Source organism: Pundamilia nyererei, unplaced genomic scaffold, assembly GCF_000239375.1.
Source record: "Pundamilia nyererei isolate P.nyererei 1_Seehausen unplaced genomic scaffold, PunNye1.0 scaffold00079, whole genome shotgun sequence".
NCBI lineage: Eukaryota > Metazoa > Chordata > Actinopteri > Cichliformes > Cichlidae > Pundamilia > Pundamilia nyererei.
Genome location: NW_005187480.1, coordinates 714349 through 730931, shown reverse-complemented (window position 1 = coordinate 730931; position 16583 = coordinate 714349). Strand labels below are relative to the sequence as shown.

The window sequence follows — 16583 nt, the reverse complement described above, 5'->3', positions numbered from 1 at the left end:
TGATTTATTTTCCTAATTAATCCTACAGTTTCCTTATTTGACTCACACTTGAACGTACAAACATACAATGAATTTTCCATCATGAGAAGCCAGATGATGTCAGATACACCCCTGGAAAATGTCAGCTTTCATCTGAAAAGAGTAGCCAAGACCTTTTTAATATATTCTGTAAATATTTTCACAAAACGTTCCTCCATACCTTCTCCTTTTTTCATGTCTCTATGTCAAAGTGAAGTTTAATTTTCGTGACAGTGTGAAGTTAATTTTTTGAATGTGAATTCCTCTTCATTCATAAAGCCTGTCAATTCACCTCATTACGGAAACGTCAGTATGAATGCATTAATCTGATCAGAAAATGACAAAAACGAGCAAACATTAATTATTTAGGAAGCTTTTTGCTCAGTTTTAACAAACCTTACGGGGGGTGGAATCTGGAAAAAGAAAGACTTTCCTGCATTAGAAGAGATGCTGAAATTAAAAGACACGAGGAAACCACTTAAATTTCTGTCTTTATTACAATTCACAGATTGGATAGAAGTTTAAGCTCATTTAAATAGAGTTTATCTAAAGGATACAAAAGACACATACAAGATGATAGCAATGCATTCCAGTGCATCTTTCAAAGAAAATTAAAAAAAATTAAATCCTGGGATGTTTCCTGAAGCTAGAGTTAATTTAGCCTAATATCACTGATCAGCTGACTTCACATCTGAAAATCTGAACTAGTGACAGTTTGTACAGGAAAGAGAGACACATCTTAATGCAGGAGAGTCTCGATAAACTGTTCCCGTGGTTCATTTACCTCCTTTACTTCACTTAGCCTGTTCCTGTGGATTTCTGTGAGCAGATTATTGACGTCAAAGCTACATCCTGTGGTGTTTCTGCATATTAGCAAGCCAATTTGTACTGTGTGAGCAGCTAGAATCAGAGAGGAATGTGATGCTATTCCTCTTGAAAAATTCCAGCAGCCGCTCTCCTCAGTGCCCAGATGTTTACAGACTGTTGTTCAAAGAAGAGGAGATGCTGCACAGAGGGAAATGTGGCCCTTTTTAGAGACGTGTTACCGCGTTTTCAGTGTTTTACTGTGAATAAAATACGGTTTCATGTTATTTTAAGACATAATTAGTACAATAATAATGGAAACAAATTAGAATTACTGGGTATGTTTTGTTGTTTCTTATGAGCGACTGCACTGAGTGCAAAGGCAGTGCACTTCAACACATCCACTGGAAGCTGCCCAGTATAACCGCAGTGTGACAGGCATCAAAGCAATAACCTTCGAGCCACACTCGCACTTCATAACATGGTTTAAAGCTCCCAGAAGTGCAGAAATAACGGGTAAAATTAAGGTTAAAACAGCATTAAATGTTACAGAAGGAACAACACACTAAAACACTCTTTTGTCCTACATTTGTGTTTTAAAGGCAGATGACAGCACTTAGAACACCACATATTTACTCATTGTTAAACCACAGAACCACTAGAGAAGGGGAGAGCCTCCGGACGGCCCCTCGCTCTTCACTTTAGTCCAGTTCAAGACCTCAAAATGTCCAGAACCCAGGAGATTAATCAGAGCCCTGGCCATTATCCACCTCGAAAACCCAAGAACGTAAGTCCTTAAAAGTGATTCTGGAGTTTTAATAAACTTTGACAGGATGTTCATTTCGCTCTCGGTCTTTCAGAGAGGTAATGTGGCCCCTAAATCTGACAAATGTCCTCATAAATCAGTCGATCCAACATGAAGTCAATTAAATTCAGTCGGTCCAAAGTTAGACGCACAAAAGAAACAATGATAATGTCATGAATTACGTCACTTTAAGGCAGCTGTTCGGGGAACAGATTAAAATCTGCAAACGAGGGAACAATTTATCACAAACTTCTCTCCTGTAAGACGACACTGACATCGTCGCTCAGCGCGAGACAAAGAGCCGAAGGACGACGGCGTCTGCTCAGTAAAACTAAAAATCGACCTGTGGAGAAGACACAAGAAGGAAAAGTACCCAAGTGGTACAACAGAGTACATCAGAGTACTACAAAATACATCAGAGTACTGCAAAGTATCTCAGATTAGTCCATAATATCTCAGAGTCCCTCTGAGGGACGGTTCTCTGATTATTTTTCAATACTCTCTGCAGTACCCTGATTACCCCAGTGTTCTGAGGCACACTGTAGTAGTACTGCATAGTACTGTGGAATACCTCACAGTACTGCGAAGTATTTAAGAGTACTGCAGAGTAAGACCAATGCAGAGTAATCAGGGGACTGTTAAGTACTTCAAAGTACTGTGGAGTGTACCTCAAAGTATTAAAAAAAACAAAAACCCTCAAAGTACTCCATGGTACCTCAGGAGACTGTGGAATACCTCAAAGCATTTTACAGTCTTCTGAGGAATTCAGAGTACTGTGGAATATTTTTGAGTACTCTAGACTATTTTAATGTAATTAGAGTACTGAATAACAGTCAAAGTGATGTGGAATATCTCAGGATACAGTGGCGTATTTCAGAGTACTAATGAGGAACCACAGAGTACCAAAGACTCTCAGAATACAATGGAGTATTGCAGAGTAATCAGAGTACTGCAAAACACAGAGGAATACCTCGGAGTACACTGGAGTATGTCAGAGTAATCAGAGTATTACACAGTAATCAGAGTACTGCATGGTACTGAGGAATGCCTCAGGGTACAGTGGTGTACTGCAGAGTAATCAGAGTAATCAGGACACAGAGCAGTCAGTGTGAAGGCCTCGGTAACTTAAAGATGTGGTCATGAACAGAAACTTGTCGGCGTCTTCGTCAGTAGTTTGAAACCACGATAACGGGAAGAAGGTCCGAGGCTGCAGCAGAGGATTCTGGGTATTTGTGGACGCTACATGTTGGGAGGCGGGGCCTGTTTGAAGTGACTCTGCTCTTCGTTAAGGCAAATTGAAGGAGGGGAAACGCCTGCAGCACACACATCACCACACGCAGCGAGTGGACGCACATACACGGGTACTGTGGGCGGGGCAGGAAGGTCCCGTCTGCAGACAGGAAGTCCCAAAGCAGCAGATCGATCATCAGAGGTGGCTCGCCGCTCTTGCCACAGCCTCCGTGATTACCAGTGTTTCAACATTGAGCTTACTGTATGTACACATAAATACAGGATGAGGAGTAATGACATCACTCCTCTGGGTGGAGACAGGTGAGCCCACCTGTCGCTGTGTCTCAGTCTCTGATCTGTTCAGTCCTGCAGCGCCGAGGTCCTGCCAGGCGGCGGCGCTGTGGCACCGCGGTGGGGATCTGGTGAGCGGGACGAGGCAGGACGGGAGCAGAGGAGCTTCCGGTCAGCTCGTCTGAACGCCGCTGAGGTAACTTCGAGGGGGCGGAGCTTTACTCGGCTTTCTTTATGAAGATCTGAGAGAGGAGAGACGGCCAAGGCGTGAGTCACAGAGAATCACTAAAATCATAACGAGACAAACCCGCCTGACCTGCTCAGCATCAGCTGCTTTGCACGATCACACAGGAAGTATGGTGGGGGTCCAAACCTGCCGCTTTTCACTTATATAGCCTATCTGACCCCTCGTAACTCCAAATACAGGGGATATTCAGAAGATATGATAGATTTATTAAAGTTTGAATAAACTTTAATGAGAGGAGCAGAAACAAGCACGGTAACCTGGATGTTTGATCAGTTTCTGAAAAAGCAGGTGGCTGCTCAGAAAAAGTGAGAGCATTCATCACAAGCTGTGCCCAGTTTCACGTGTGGCCCTGCATCTATAAATCCAATCATTATCGAGACTGATGCGTCTGCAGCTTTGCTTCACAGCTGATGGGCGAGCTGCAGCACGGATTCAAGCTGTTTTTATTTTCAGCCACGCTCTAATTATCATTCCATCTGGAGACTCACAGGTTGCTTTCCCGGTGTGTTGGCCGCATTACTACAGGAGAGCTTTCAGTTAATATTCACTGTGCTGTCATCGTTTGTGCGTGGATCTTATCTAAGCTCTGATAAGACATGACAACTATCGGCCTAATAGTCAACTTTACTGCAGTCTGTCACTAACTGGAGCTACTGTAGCTGATTCAGGGCACAGCTCAGCTTCCTGAACTATCAGTCCAATGAAATAAAATACAATAAATTTTTTTTTTTTTAAAGAAATCTTTCAGAAAACCTGCTGGACACTGACATCAGTGGTACCAACTTTCTGTCTTTTTCTGGTGAATATACCTGAAATTAGTTCTTAGATTGGGCACTGGGACCACATTCACTGAAAAGGACTTAATATACTGGACCAGTTTGTACAGACAGAGTAAAGAAAGGATTACAGAATACCCCGGAGACTTCAGAATCCTCTCCAAGGACTTCTTCTGTCAATACTCAGCAGTAAGTGTGGATAAATGTCTCAACAGAACACTGTCTTTTGGTTAGTTTTAGTTTGATTTAACTCTGAGGCGATCTCACCTCGCTGAGGATCACCCAGACTGGTGAGTCTGTGATCACTGAGAGACGCATGGCCTCCAGGGGCCCGAAGCTGGGGTCCACCTCCCCCTCTGCGATGCCATTATGGAACGTTCCTGGAAAAGATGAAGATCAACAGGCTCAATAACCTGACAGGAGAAGTGAGGATGGTTTCAAACAGAAGTGCACTGTGACAGCTTTTTAAATTGACAGAGATTTCTACTGTCATTTTATTTAATGTGCCAGCGACCAAAGTAAACACAAGGCAGTTAATGGTGCAGCATCCTCTTTGCGATCTATTTCATCCATTTAAATACAGCAGCCTGCAACCACATGCCAACTGCTCAAGGGATACACATTTTTCCCCGGTGACCTCCCTGCCTAGGTTTTCTAAAGTCTTGTTCTTTGCTGTTTCCTGTTATTTTGGACATGTCACTTTGGTGATTTTACTTCCTGTGTTGTCCCTCTGTTATGACTGTCTGCTCTGCCCTCATTGGCTTCACCTTATTATCCTGGACCCTGCACTATGAAATGAGATCCACATATCCACAGTATTTTTCTTTTATCTGGATTCATTTACTCTAACATCAGTAATCAGGATAAATGGTCACATGAACATGGCAAGTTAATCCACGGTTTCACTCATAGTTATAGATAAATGTACTGACAGCAGACAACTAAGTATTTCCAAACAATAACAATAATAGCAGATAAAAACATAATAAATGGTTTAGTCCATGTGTAAATTTTATATAAGTTCAAATAGCTGCTCTGTTTTAAGATGAGACATTAAATCTTATACAACAATAAAATGACTGTACAGTTGTTTGGAGGGAATAAAGTTACTGATCATCAGGGAAATGTGAATACAACAGAGCTGTACTCATTTTACATTTAAAGCCCACTTTGATCTTAAAACCCAGACCTAACCCAAAAGTTACCCGGGTCAGAGGAACACATACTTCTGTTCTTCATTATGTACTTTCAGTCTTTGTCAGGCTTCTTCTTCACTTGATTTGGGTGTGCTTCATTCTGTTTTGTCTTTCTGTACCCTTGAATAGAATAAAACTCACTTTTTGTTTTGGTCACTAATTTTTGTGCCTGTGTTTGGCTCCTGCATGACAAAGAACATGCTTCACAAAAATACTGGCGGTGGGCAGTGCTCACCTCCAGCCTCATAGTACATGCACCTGTGGTATAAATGTGGTATAACTCCTTTTTGAGATATTGTGCCTGAAAGCTTTTCACTGAGATTTTACTAGAAGCACCTATAGTATAGACTTGAAAATCCTACATTGCCTCGCTCTGAAGTTATTGTGTTCACAAATTGTTCACACAATTGCATCACCCCGCCCAGCCGCCCTGGTGGGACGAAAATACCCCAAGATTTTCACACTGAGGGGTAAAAACTGACCTCTTGATATACCTACTTTTGGCTCAGATAAAGCATCTTATCTTTAACGAAGGTTTATTTCAATCTTTAACCTGCTTTTTTAGCATTTTAAAAGGGATTTTGAAGTAATTAAGGGATTGTTATGCTTTCTGTGCAGATTTACAGGGTTATTAAGACCCATTACGTGTTCCCACCATCCATTTATTGACCCCTGTGGTTCCAGCTTTCTCTGAGCCTGACTACCAGGAAAAAAGCCTCAGTCTCCATCAGACCCTCTCTGGCGTCCTGCCGGTATCGGGTCTTCCAGCAGAGGTTGGTTTCAGGGCAACTGAACCTCAACAGAGCAATAATCCCTCAGAGGATTTATTTACTAGGATTATCATGCTGGCAGTGATGCTTCCAGGTAGCGACTGTAATCCTGACAGAGAACAGCATCTGGGGAGCGTGTTATTGTTTATCACAGGGAATTATCTGATATTATTGTGGGTATTATGGTTTTCACTCATATCCAGACTCGTGTATACGGCTGTCTGAGAGCTGTCCCCAGAAACACAGATCACACAAAGGCTCAGAACATAGAGAATAAAAAATAATCAGACGGCAGTTCTTGGGCTGACATGGGAGCTTTCTTTTTGTTTCTCCTACAATAAACGCCGACAGAGGCGGGAAACAAATCTTTTAAGAGGATGACATTTTACACTTTCAGGCAACAAACAGCAGACTTCAGGTCCACTTCAAGTCTAGATTAAAGCACAGGAAGCAGAAAGGAGGACGAATAGAAATACTCGGGTATGAATTCTCCAGAATTCTTGAGCTTGATTAAATGAACTGAACCAAAGTCCATCCCAATCGTCTGATGGGTGATTACATTTTTAACTGAAACAACGCGAGCCTCGTGGTGGTGCTAGAGGAAAAGTGAAAACATCCAAGTTCCCATGCTTCCCCCTCAGGACTGATCTCTTTGTGAAGGAATTTTCCACAAAAATTCAAAGCGTGTTTAAGATGCCGAGCTCCTCAAAAATAAATTTATACAAAATAAAGTTTGAAGCGCCTAAAAGTTTCTGTAAACTTTTGATTTCTGTGGAAGTGACGGGAACATTGACCTTTCCAGGACAGAACCACGTGTTTGGGCTCTTTCAGGCTCGATGCTGGGACATGACAGACTGGAGGAGGAACCTGAACTTCACTGAAATGAAGTTCCCTCCTTTCTGTAGCCCACCCTCCTTCAAACATGCCGTTTAGTCCTGACTCTCTCAGACGGTTAATTCTCACACAGAAGATCTCACACACTGAAATTGGATGCAGGTCTCCTGAAGGCAGCACGATGAAATGAATAGAGTGAAGGAGCGCGGCTGGATCGATCCGCCGACTCATCTGAAAAATTGATGAAGGGGATAAAGAGCTGCTGGTAATTTATGATGTCAGCCCACACTGGCGCTCCTTCCACCTGCTGTAGGCCAGTATCTTCTTTCCCTCTGAAGTCCTGATTCCTTCAGGTGGATTCAAACATGCACAAAACAACGTCTTTCATGCAAATAATGAGAAAGACAAAAAGACGACTGTGGTCCAGAATAATCTAAAAGAGTAGATGAGCTAAATAGGCCAGAAGCTTCAATGTTTGCATTCATATAATAGAAACTGACCAAGGATGCTCGGTGCTCCCGATGCAAAGAACAAATGAGCAGATTAATTTTGTTCTGTTGGTTTTATTTCAGTTTTTATTTATTTTAAGTCAAATAACTTTACACAGCATGTCAGGGCACCTTAATTTATTTACTGAAGGTTCCAGTTAATCCTGCTGAAATCAGCCCAGCTGGAGAAAAAACAAATTCCAGTAATGAAAAGATAAATCTGACAGTCTGCCAATGTGTGTGAAACCCCGAGGCTACACTGAAAATCCAACCTGTGACATGAAATCTATTCCCGGCGAGTTTATTGATCGATTGACTGAACGCACCTACGCACAGTCTCTAACTTCTTCTGCTTAATCTTTCATCTGCTCATTTTTACTTATAAATAAAGTTTACATTTTTACGAGCATCATCCTGCAAGGCCGGATTTCTATCAGATGGAAAGTGGACTGATGTAAGATCTCAGCACGATACCTGCCTCTTTACCTTCTCACATCCACAGCAGAACCAAGTTTTGGCCTTCAGCCTGTCAGTTTTTACAATCTAATGCAAAGTTTTCATAACAAAAGTTGTTGTTCAGCTCTTAAAGTTTGGAAAACACCAAACCTGTCAGGCTGCGTGCTGGTTAAAGATGTGCAGAACATCACTGTTAAATTATTCAATATATAAAAATAAAGGAGGAGAAGTTTGTGGGTTTTCGCCTTGTGAATCACGAAACCTCCACGAGCTGAAAAAATACACCAAATAAAAGCGCAGCGCTAAAGCCCGCAGTTCCTCTACTGTCCACCAGAGGCTCCAGCAGTCAGCCAGACCCCATAGACCACCATGTTAAAACATTACAGCAGAAATAAACATGTTTAGAGCCTCATACAAAAATGGTTTTGGTCTCTGTAGATCATTTAATCCTTCAAAGCAACGGTACAGTTATAAGTCACCTGTTAAAATATTATATAGGGTTAAATTATTATGCTTTGTTAGGGGTGTGGCTTCTTTGACTGAAAGGTGGATGGAGACACAGGTGACTGTAGCTGCTAGCTGTCACCTCAGATCACTGGAGTCCCTGAAGTGGACCTCTTTGTGCTGTTGGAGCATCTTTAATAACATCATCTGACCAATAATATGGCTGCTGTGAGATTACTGTACTAACTGACTGTCTGAGATTCCAGTTTTTTTTTAAAATTTATTTTATTTGGATGTGACTAAGCGCTAATTATCAGATGTGTCCGTGTGTGTGATATGCCCACAGGATTTAAAATGGAAAGACTACAAAGCAGCGAGTGAACAGTCTATGGTCACAAACACAGATCATTCCTGAGAAAATAACTCAAAATATAATCAAAAATCAAATTAATGTGACTTTTTAGCGCACAGGGCTCAGATATTTGAAAGATCAGCTGTTCCAAGGTGCTTTCTTTACAATAATCCTTGCTGGGAGGTGAAATATTCAGCACTGAGCTCTGCTGATTGGCAGTTTTGTGGAGCTGCTTACAAGTACAGGTTCTTAAAATGGAGAACAGCCGAACTCGATCAGCTGTAAAGACTGCGTGTCGAAGTTCACTCCACAGTTCAGGAAGATAAAAGAGTAAAAGGAGCGTTTTCCCTCCCTGCAGATGTAAACTGTGACAGCTCATGTGCAGGGAAAGAGCTCATTACAGCTCCTCAAATGCAGCAGTCAGTCGCACGTCCTCAGCTGCTGCTACACCCATCACTTTATGATGATCGAGGAAACTCGGTGAAGCTGCACACAGCTGTCTGCTGTCTGTGTGCCATCACTCACCGATTCTGATGAAGCCGTCCTCGGTCCGGTGGTACTTTGGCGTTTTCTCCTTCCCTTCTATCAAGGCCTCTTTCTCTGCCTGGATATTCTGGAAGCAAACGAAACACCAGCCGATCAGTTAATCAATTAGATTATTTGACTCTGTGTTTGTATCGTTAGTGTGTCAGAAAGAAAACGCCTCATCATTCAATTAGAAATCTAATCTAAGGCCATTCATTGAAAGCTGGAGAGTCTCAATTATAGTTATAATAAGGAGAAAACTCATTTTTATCATGGATCAGTTACATGTGCAATAAAAGCAATAAAAAAAACCCAGCTCCTCTCCTCCAGCTATGTTTAACTTTTCTATTTAGATTCAGAACTTGTGTTTTCTGCAGTTTTGGGCTCATTTTACACACTAAAAGTTTAATAACTTCTCATATAATGGGGAAGGGATAGCTCAGTAGGTAGAGTGGTGGCCCCGTGAACGGAAGGTCGGGGGTTGAATCCACTGAACGGCTACCCTGAGGTACCTCTGAACAAGGTACCATCCCTACAAACTGCTCCCCAGGCGCCCAATGGCTGCCCACTGCTTCACTGAGTGAATGGGTTAAATGCAGAGAGGAATTTCCCCACAGGGATCAATAGAGTATACATTATTATTATTATTATTATTATTGTTATTATTATGAATACAACAGCACCACGGTTAAAGGATCACACTATACTTGTAACATTAAATCAGGATTTTACTTGAAATAATGCAACACTGAGTACCCTTTTCTGAAAAACTTTCACTTTTTTCAGAACCTCATTTACCTCCTTAAACAATCAAAGCACTGTGGGGTGCATGTGACACACCTCAGGTCAACTGGATTTGTTTAACTTTAAAAAACACTACCAAAACTCTCCATTCTGACAGGAATAACAAAGCAAGGGTGTCACACATCCCTGAGGATAGCTTGTTTCCTCGTTCCTGGTAAAAAGCACAGTTAAATTCTAAAGTATTATGCGGAAGGGTTTCCAGGAGAAAGTCTTTTCTCTGTAAAAAGAAATTGCAGCACGGTTTAGATTTGCAAAGCTGCTTCTGAATAAACAACAAGACTTCTGGAAATCTGTCCCACAGCTAAAGCTCAGACCAAACTGGGTCATTAACAGGACAATGATCCAGAGCAGCGCAGCAAATCTGCAACGGTCCACTCAGAGTCCAGACCTCAACCGACTGAGATGTTGTGATGGGACCTTCAGAGACCTGTGCATGAATGAATACCGCAAACCTCAATGAACTGAAGTAACGCAGTATAGTGAGAAACTTATAGAGTCACACAGAAAATGATTGTTTCAGGTTACTGGAAGGACGTTCTGCTGAATCACAGGATCTGTCTGAAGAAGCAACAAGAACGGAAACACAAACGCGAGTCGTTGACGAGACACAGGCGGAAACACTCAGAAGACAGACAGGAAATTTGTGGGAGCCAAGTTAAGATAGTTCATATGTTTTAGTATTTATATTTCGCTGTTGTTAAGCTTGTTTGTGTAATTAATAATTTAGGAAGTAAATGCATGTTTATGGTGGAACTAAAATTATTTTATTGCTGTGTTGGTTTGGTTACGTAGTACCATGAATACATGTGCCTTAAAGACTCGTGTTTATAGTAAAATCCGGGCATCACGGATGTATGCAAATTAGCGCATGCGGTGCGGGAGGGGGGAGAGAGAAAAAGAGTTAATACGGCATCAGAGTCCCGTGGAGTTTTTTCCTCTTCAAACTGACGTACGCGAGTGAAGCACGGGAAAACTGGTCTCACGGCTTATACAAAATTAATGTATAGGCGACACAAGAAAGAGCAACATTAGGAATTAAAGAGGATATTTTTTTAAAAACTGCACAGCTAAACTGAGACTGCAGTGCCGTTTGTGTCGCTGTTAGTGAAATACGACTGTGTATCTGATCAGCACTGCCACCGAAAGCCCGAACGCATCACCCCTCTGCACTTTATACATGTGTTTCACACCTGTTACCATGGTGATCTAGCCAGGTAAAAGAAGCTAAAGGGAGATCCACCAGTGAAAACTCTGACTTTAAGCTGCTCACTCATTAACATTGCTGCTGTTTCTCGTGCTTCCTGTGCCGGAGTAACAGTACTCATAAAGGCTCTGGAGCTTTCCCATGTGCACACACACCTGCACTGTTTCCTGTCCTCGCACAGACTGAGACGCTGTCCCGGCTGCTGATCAACTTCTGAATGGAGACGCTGCCTAAAGACGCACTCTGACATTTAAACCAACATCATTTTACCTGCTCTCAGCTGTCACAGCGATTATTCACACCTACAGCCTCAAAAAATCCAAACAATACCGCCGGTTCGACATAACGGTTTAAATGATCACATTACATACATATTAATATGATAATTCAATGACCTTTTCACCTAAAATTAATTCTTTTCAGCTCACCTCCATCATCCTCTTATCAGAACAGCTCAATTACTGACGGCTCCACTGACACATTCACATCATGTTTGAATCACAAATGAAAAAAGAGATAAGTGTGAATGAGAGGGAGGCAGGTGAGTGTAAATATGTGGGGTCAACCATCCAAACCATGAGAGGTGAAGAAAAGAAGGGGGTGGAACGGGTGGAGATGAGCATATACGGATATAGTGATGGAGCTGCCAGGTAGGGGGACCTCAGAAAGGATGTTGTGAAGGAGGTCATGCAGAGGGTTGGTGTGACAGAGGGGGATGCTGGGATAGGAGGAGATGGAGGCAGAAGAAGACTGATCATTTTTGGACTCTTCTCAGGCGATGATCTGATGATAAAACTCGACTGCAGGTTTTCTGTGCGTTACTAACTCGATACACAGAAAAGCCGAAGCCCTTTGATGCCTTTACAACAACAGACATATGAGCTTCATATGAACTAAACCGATTCAGCTCCACAAACCACACTTTGACATGTTTTGGCCCCGGGAGCAGCCGCAGCATGGACGATGAAATTTCTAACAAATTTAGCATTAATCGTGTTTTGTGCAGCCACGTTTTCTGGCGTGTACCTGCAGTTTTTAGGGCCATCATCCAGTCCCACCCCCTCTTTCTCCTCCTCCCTTCCTGCTCTTGGTCAGCATTACTGCAGCAACCGCCTCCCTCCTCCAGCTCTGGTCTGCACGTGTCTGTGTGCTCAGCTTCCTGTAAGAGCGGACCGATTCTTCTCCTCGTTTTATCTCTCCTGTTGATCTCGGTAGGAGCTCCTCTTCCTCTCAGCGCACCTCTCTCTGCCCCGCTGAGGCTCTCGGCTTCATTCAGCCTTTGTTTTACAGTCGACCACAAACAGAAAGTGGCAGTGATCCATCACTCTGCCTCCTTTTCCACACACCACAAACTGAATCTGTTCTCACTTATAGCAGGCACTCATGGCAGAGTCCGATATGGTCTCCTGCTATAGATGGAAATTAATCTCTTGGTTAGGGGCTTCCTGGATTACTCCGGTTTGTTTCAGCCTGCTTCGTCCTTGATGTTTCTAAAGGCTATGTTAACTTTGCACTCTCATCCTTTGCTGTCATTGTGATGGATACTGGGTCAAAAAGCAGAAATTTCACCCATCTATCCATTAAATGAAAACCTCATCCAATTCAGTGCAGGAGCCTATCCTGGCCGTCACAGGCTAACAGAGACAAAGACCAAATTAAACTGAACCTCACGCATGTCTTTGAACTGTGCTGGAGGAAGCACATGGAGAACTACCTCTGCACAGAAAGGTCTTAGCCTGGATTCAAACCCTGGACCTTCTCGAGGAGAGGTGATGCTGCTAGCCACCACACGAGTGGGCGAAGATTGTTCTCAGTTGACCCTCTGCTGGATCGCACCGAAATGATCTTTTAAGAAAGTAAGCACATCTAAAAGATTTTAAACTTCTATACTTTTACCCAAAACAGCTAGCAAAGAAGCATGTGGACACTTTAAGGCTTCCCAGGATGCCCCACCCATTAAAACTGTATCTGAACACTCACATCGAAAGGCAGAACCTCCACCGACGTGTTGAAAAGTTTGTCTCCTGGATGTTCGATGTTTCCGCTCCGGAAGAAAAACCTGAGAGAAAGAGAGAGAGGTGATATTTCAGTAAGAGGAGCAGGGACGGAGGGAAGACTCTAACCTGTGGTACTCCCCCCATCCCGTCCTTCGTTACTGACCTTTCGATGCGAACAGGTGTGAAGAATCGTATCCGTATGAAATCCCCCGCCACCGGGGTGAAGGCCCAGAAGAAGTCCTCACCCAAGTAGGCCTTCTCCAGGGTGAAGTGCTGGTAGGTCTTCAGACTGGTCGTCACCTCCGCCAGCGGGTTGGCGTGACCCTTATGGAGAGTCTGTTTCCCAAAGTCCTTATCCTAAAAAATCCCCCAAACAAACAGACATCACATGACTAAATCATTTCTTCAGTCTGAAGTCACGCCTTGCTGGATGCTTCTGCAGCTGCACGTCTGAATCACTGCACAGCTGATGCCACTGTGCAGTGACCAGAAGATAATTCGAACCGCTGGTATCATCGCCAGACGCGCTCGCTGTCCTTGATGACTAATCCACTTTCGCTTCAGTGCAGAAACCCTTCCGAAGAGCAACAGAAGCATGATGTCATGCTATTCTGGTGCACTTACAGAGACTTTTCGTATTCTGGATATCATTCAACAGCAGCACTGAGTGACCACGCACCGACCTCTGAACCTAAACTCATAACGCAAGACTGCCGCCAACAAAACGAGAATGTGATAGGATTTTAACTGCACAGACACAAAAAGCAAGAAAACAGACTCAGTCCATCAGGATCTAATTCAATCCGAAGCCTTTATTAGATCACAATATGCTGTAAAAATCCAGCCATGCCACTCTGCTACCATACCACCTCGTCGTGGATGAAACATGAAATATTCACAAAACCTTTTCCACCTTTAGATTATTAATGAGAGCGTTTCCCTAGTAGAAATAATAAGATTCATCTAATGAAGAAGAATAAACACCTCTGTTAGTTTTGGAGTTTAAAGAACGAAGGCGACAAAGCAGTTAAACCTGCATTCTCATCAAATGATGTGGCATCCTTTCACTAACACCTTGCCGAGCCCATATCAGTACAGATATGATATTCTTCCTCATAGTTTTACAAAGGCATCGCGTCAGCGTGGATACAGCGTCTATGTCGTTGATGCAGTTTGTTAACAGAATAAGTTCAGTGTGAGCAGGCACCGTGTCTGTTATGCTTCTACACTCCAATAACGTTACTCTCTGTGATAAACATGCACTGGGAGGCACAGCGCCCTTTGTGGTCAACATTTCATTACCAAATATTTGTGTTACAGGTGAAATGACAGCAGCAGCTGCAGTTCTGACTCCTGTCAGCAGTGGCGGTCCTAGCCCGTTTGGCGCCCTGGGCGAACACTCCCTCTAATTGTTATTGATCCCTTTACCCCTGGTCCTAAAGAGTATATTTATTTATTTTCTTACCTTTCTTATACTTATTGTTTGTTTACTTGCACTGCTGTAACTGGAGCCTCGTCCTCTCGTCTCTCTATATACTGGACCTATATAGCGGAGATGACTAAGTTTACTTTGACTTCAGCAGCGAGCACAGAGGGCTCTCACGCTCACTTTTCACGTATAGAATTTCGAAAAAACATTGGTGCAAATTATAAGTCTGTATCATAATGTCTGGCGTTTTCGTGTTTGGTGGTTTGTTTTCATTTTGCCAGTTGGTTATTAGATGCTGCTCCAGCCAGCCAGAGAACCCCCGCTGCCCCGCCCTCTCCTCCCTGTGCCTCAAGCACAGTGTTGGGAAGGTTACTTTTAAAATGTATTCCACTACAGATTACAGAATACATGCCCCAAAATGTATTTTGTAACGTATTCCGTTACGTTACTCAATGAGAGTAACGCATTCTGAATACTTTGGATTATTTAATATATTATCATGCTGTTTACAACTACATGAATGTACTATTGCTGTGTGATTTATTACGATTACTTAAGGTCCGCGGCTCCCAGCTGTGGTAAAGGGACCTCTGGCTAATAGTCGGTCCTGTGTCGGCTTGTAGCCGAAAAGTAGCTTTACTTTGTTGTCTGGGTCAAGTTTGCTAGTGAGAGACAGAGAGAGGTGTTGAAAGACTGCTCCAACGGAGCTTATTATTTCGGAGAAAAACACAAACACAGTGTACAGTCGAGTCTTAATAGCTTACTTACAACTGGGCTCGTCAGGCACTCTTCTTGGCTGCAGTGGTTATTATTATATTTACATGCTTCCAGCTCCCGTTTCTGTTCGATGACAACTTGTACTTTTCCACTTTTCTCCCTCCTCAAGCTCACAGACACATAACGGGTATGGCGGTCCATTCTCCCTGCAGCACGGGCTACACTGCCCATGAGGCTACGTTCTTTAGGGCTATGCCTGTAGCATTCTGCCTATTAGCTTAGCACAACAACAACAACAACAACAACAACAATAATAAAAAGGCGCTCTCTCACCCAGGAAACACAGAGAGAGAGCGTCACCCTGTAACCATGGCAACCGTAACGCTGCTGCCTGGAACAACAAAACAACAGCACAAGCAAAACCCAAACAGTCCTGACAACTGACAATACGAAACAGGAAAATACCGCTGTGTAATCCATTTATTTCAACAAAGTAACTGTAATGGAATACAGTTACTCATATTTTGTATTTTGTAACGGCGGTACGTGTGTTCCGTTACTCCCCAACACTGCGCAAGCAGCCGGCGCACGTCGCAAACGAAGGGCGCCCTTACTCCCAGCAAATGGGCGATAGAAAACCGATCGGTGCTTATGCCATTCCCACTATGCGCTGGCATGACGTGGGGCCGCATGAGTATGAGCGTGTTTTTTTTTTTGCCGATGCCCGTGATGCCGCCCCGGGCGATTGCCGCCCGTTTCGCCCGTATCAAAAACCGCTACTGCCTGTCGGGATCAGTAATGAGGAACAGGCAGGCAGAGCAACTGCTCCTCAGGTTTGCACAACTTTGTAAATCCTGCTGGTCACCTTCACAAAGCTGGAACAGGTGTGATCTGCTTTTTTAATGTTACCTGCAGGGGAGCATTGGCGTTGTCCAGGTCCTTCATCCTTAGCTGCCACAGTAACCACTGTAATGTCACTCAGTACTTTGTCGATCATACCTCAATGTCACCGTTTTTACCACCACCATGTTGAGTTTGTAGAACCAGAAGTGGTGCTAAGATATCAGCTAATCCAGCTAACCTGGTTAGGAAGCTCTCCACATCCACAGTCACAGATTTTCCATCCATCCATCCATCGTCATCCGCTTTGTCCGGGGTCGGGTCGCGGGGGCAGCAGCCTAAGCAAAGAGGCCCAG

The 16583-nt window shown here is 43.3% G+C and overlaps 1 protein-coding gene across 1 annotated transcript in view; it reads right to left on the bottom strand.

The window, feature by feature from the left end:
- Positions 1 to 496: 496 nt before the first annotated feature.
- mgat4b (alpha-1,3-mannosyl-glycoprotein 4-beta-N-acetylglucosaminyltransferase B) overlaps positions 497 to 16583 on the bottom strand; it is a 119828-nt gene continuing 103741 nt past the window's right edge. Inside the window, exons 11-15 of the mRNA XM_005737740.2 lie at positions 13405 to 13598; positions 13225 to 13303; positions 9237 to 9324; positions 4439 to 4551; positions 497 to 3390 (exon numbers count right to left, since the gene is read on the bottom strand). Coding sequence (XP_005737797.1) covers positions 3367 to 3390; positions 4439 to 4551; positions 9237 to 9324; positions 13225 to 13303; positions 13405 to 13598 — 498 coding nt within the window. The 3' untranslated portion in view covers positions 497 to 3366. The remainder of the gene's footprint in view (positions 3391 to 4438; positions 4552 to 9236; positions 9325 to 13224; positions 13304 to 13404; positions 13599 to 16583) is intronic.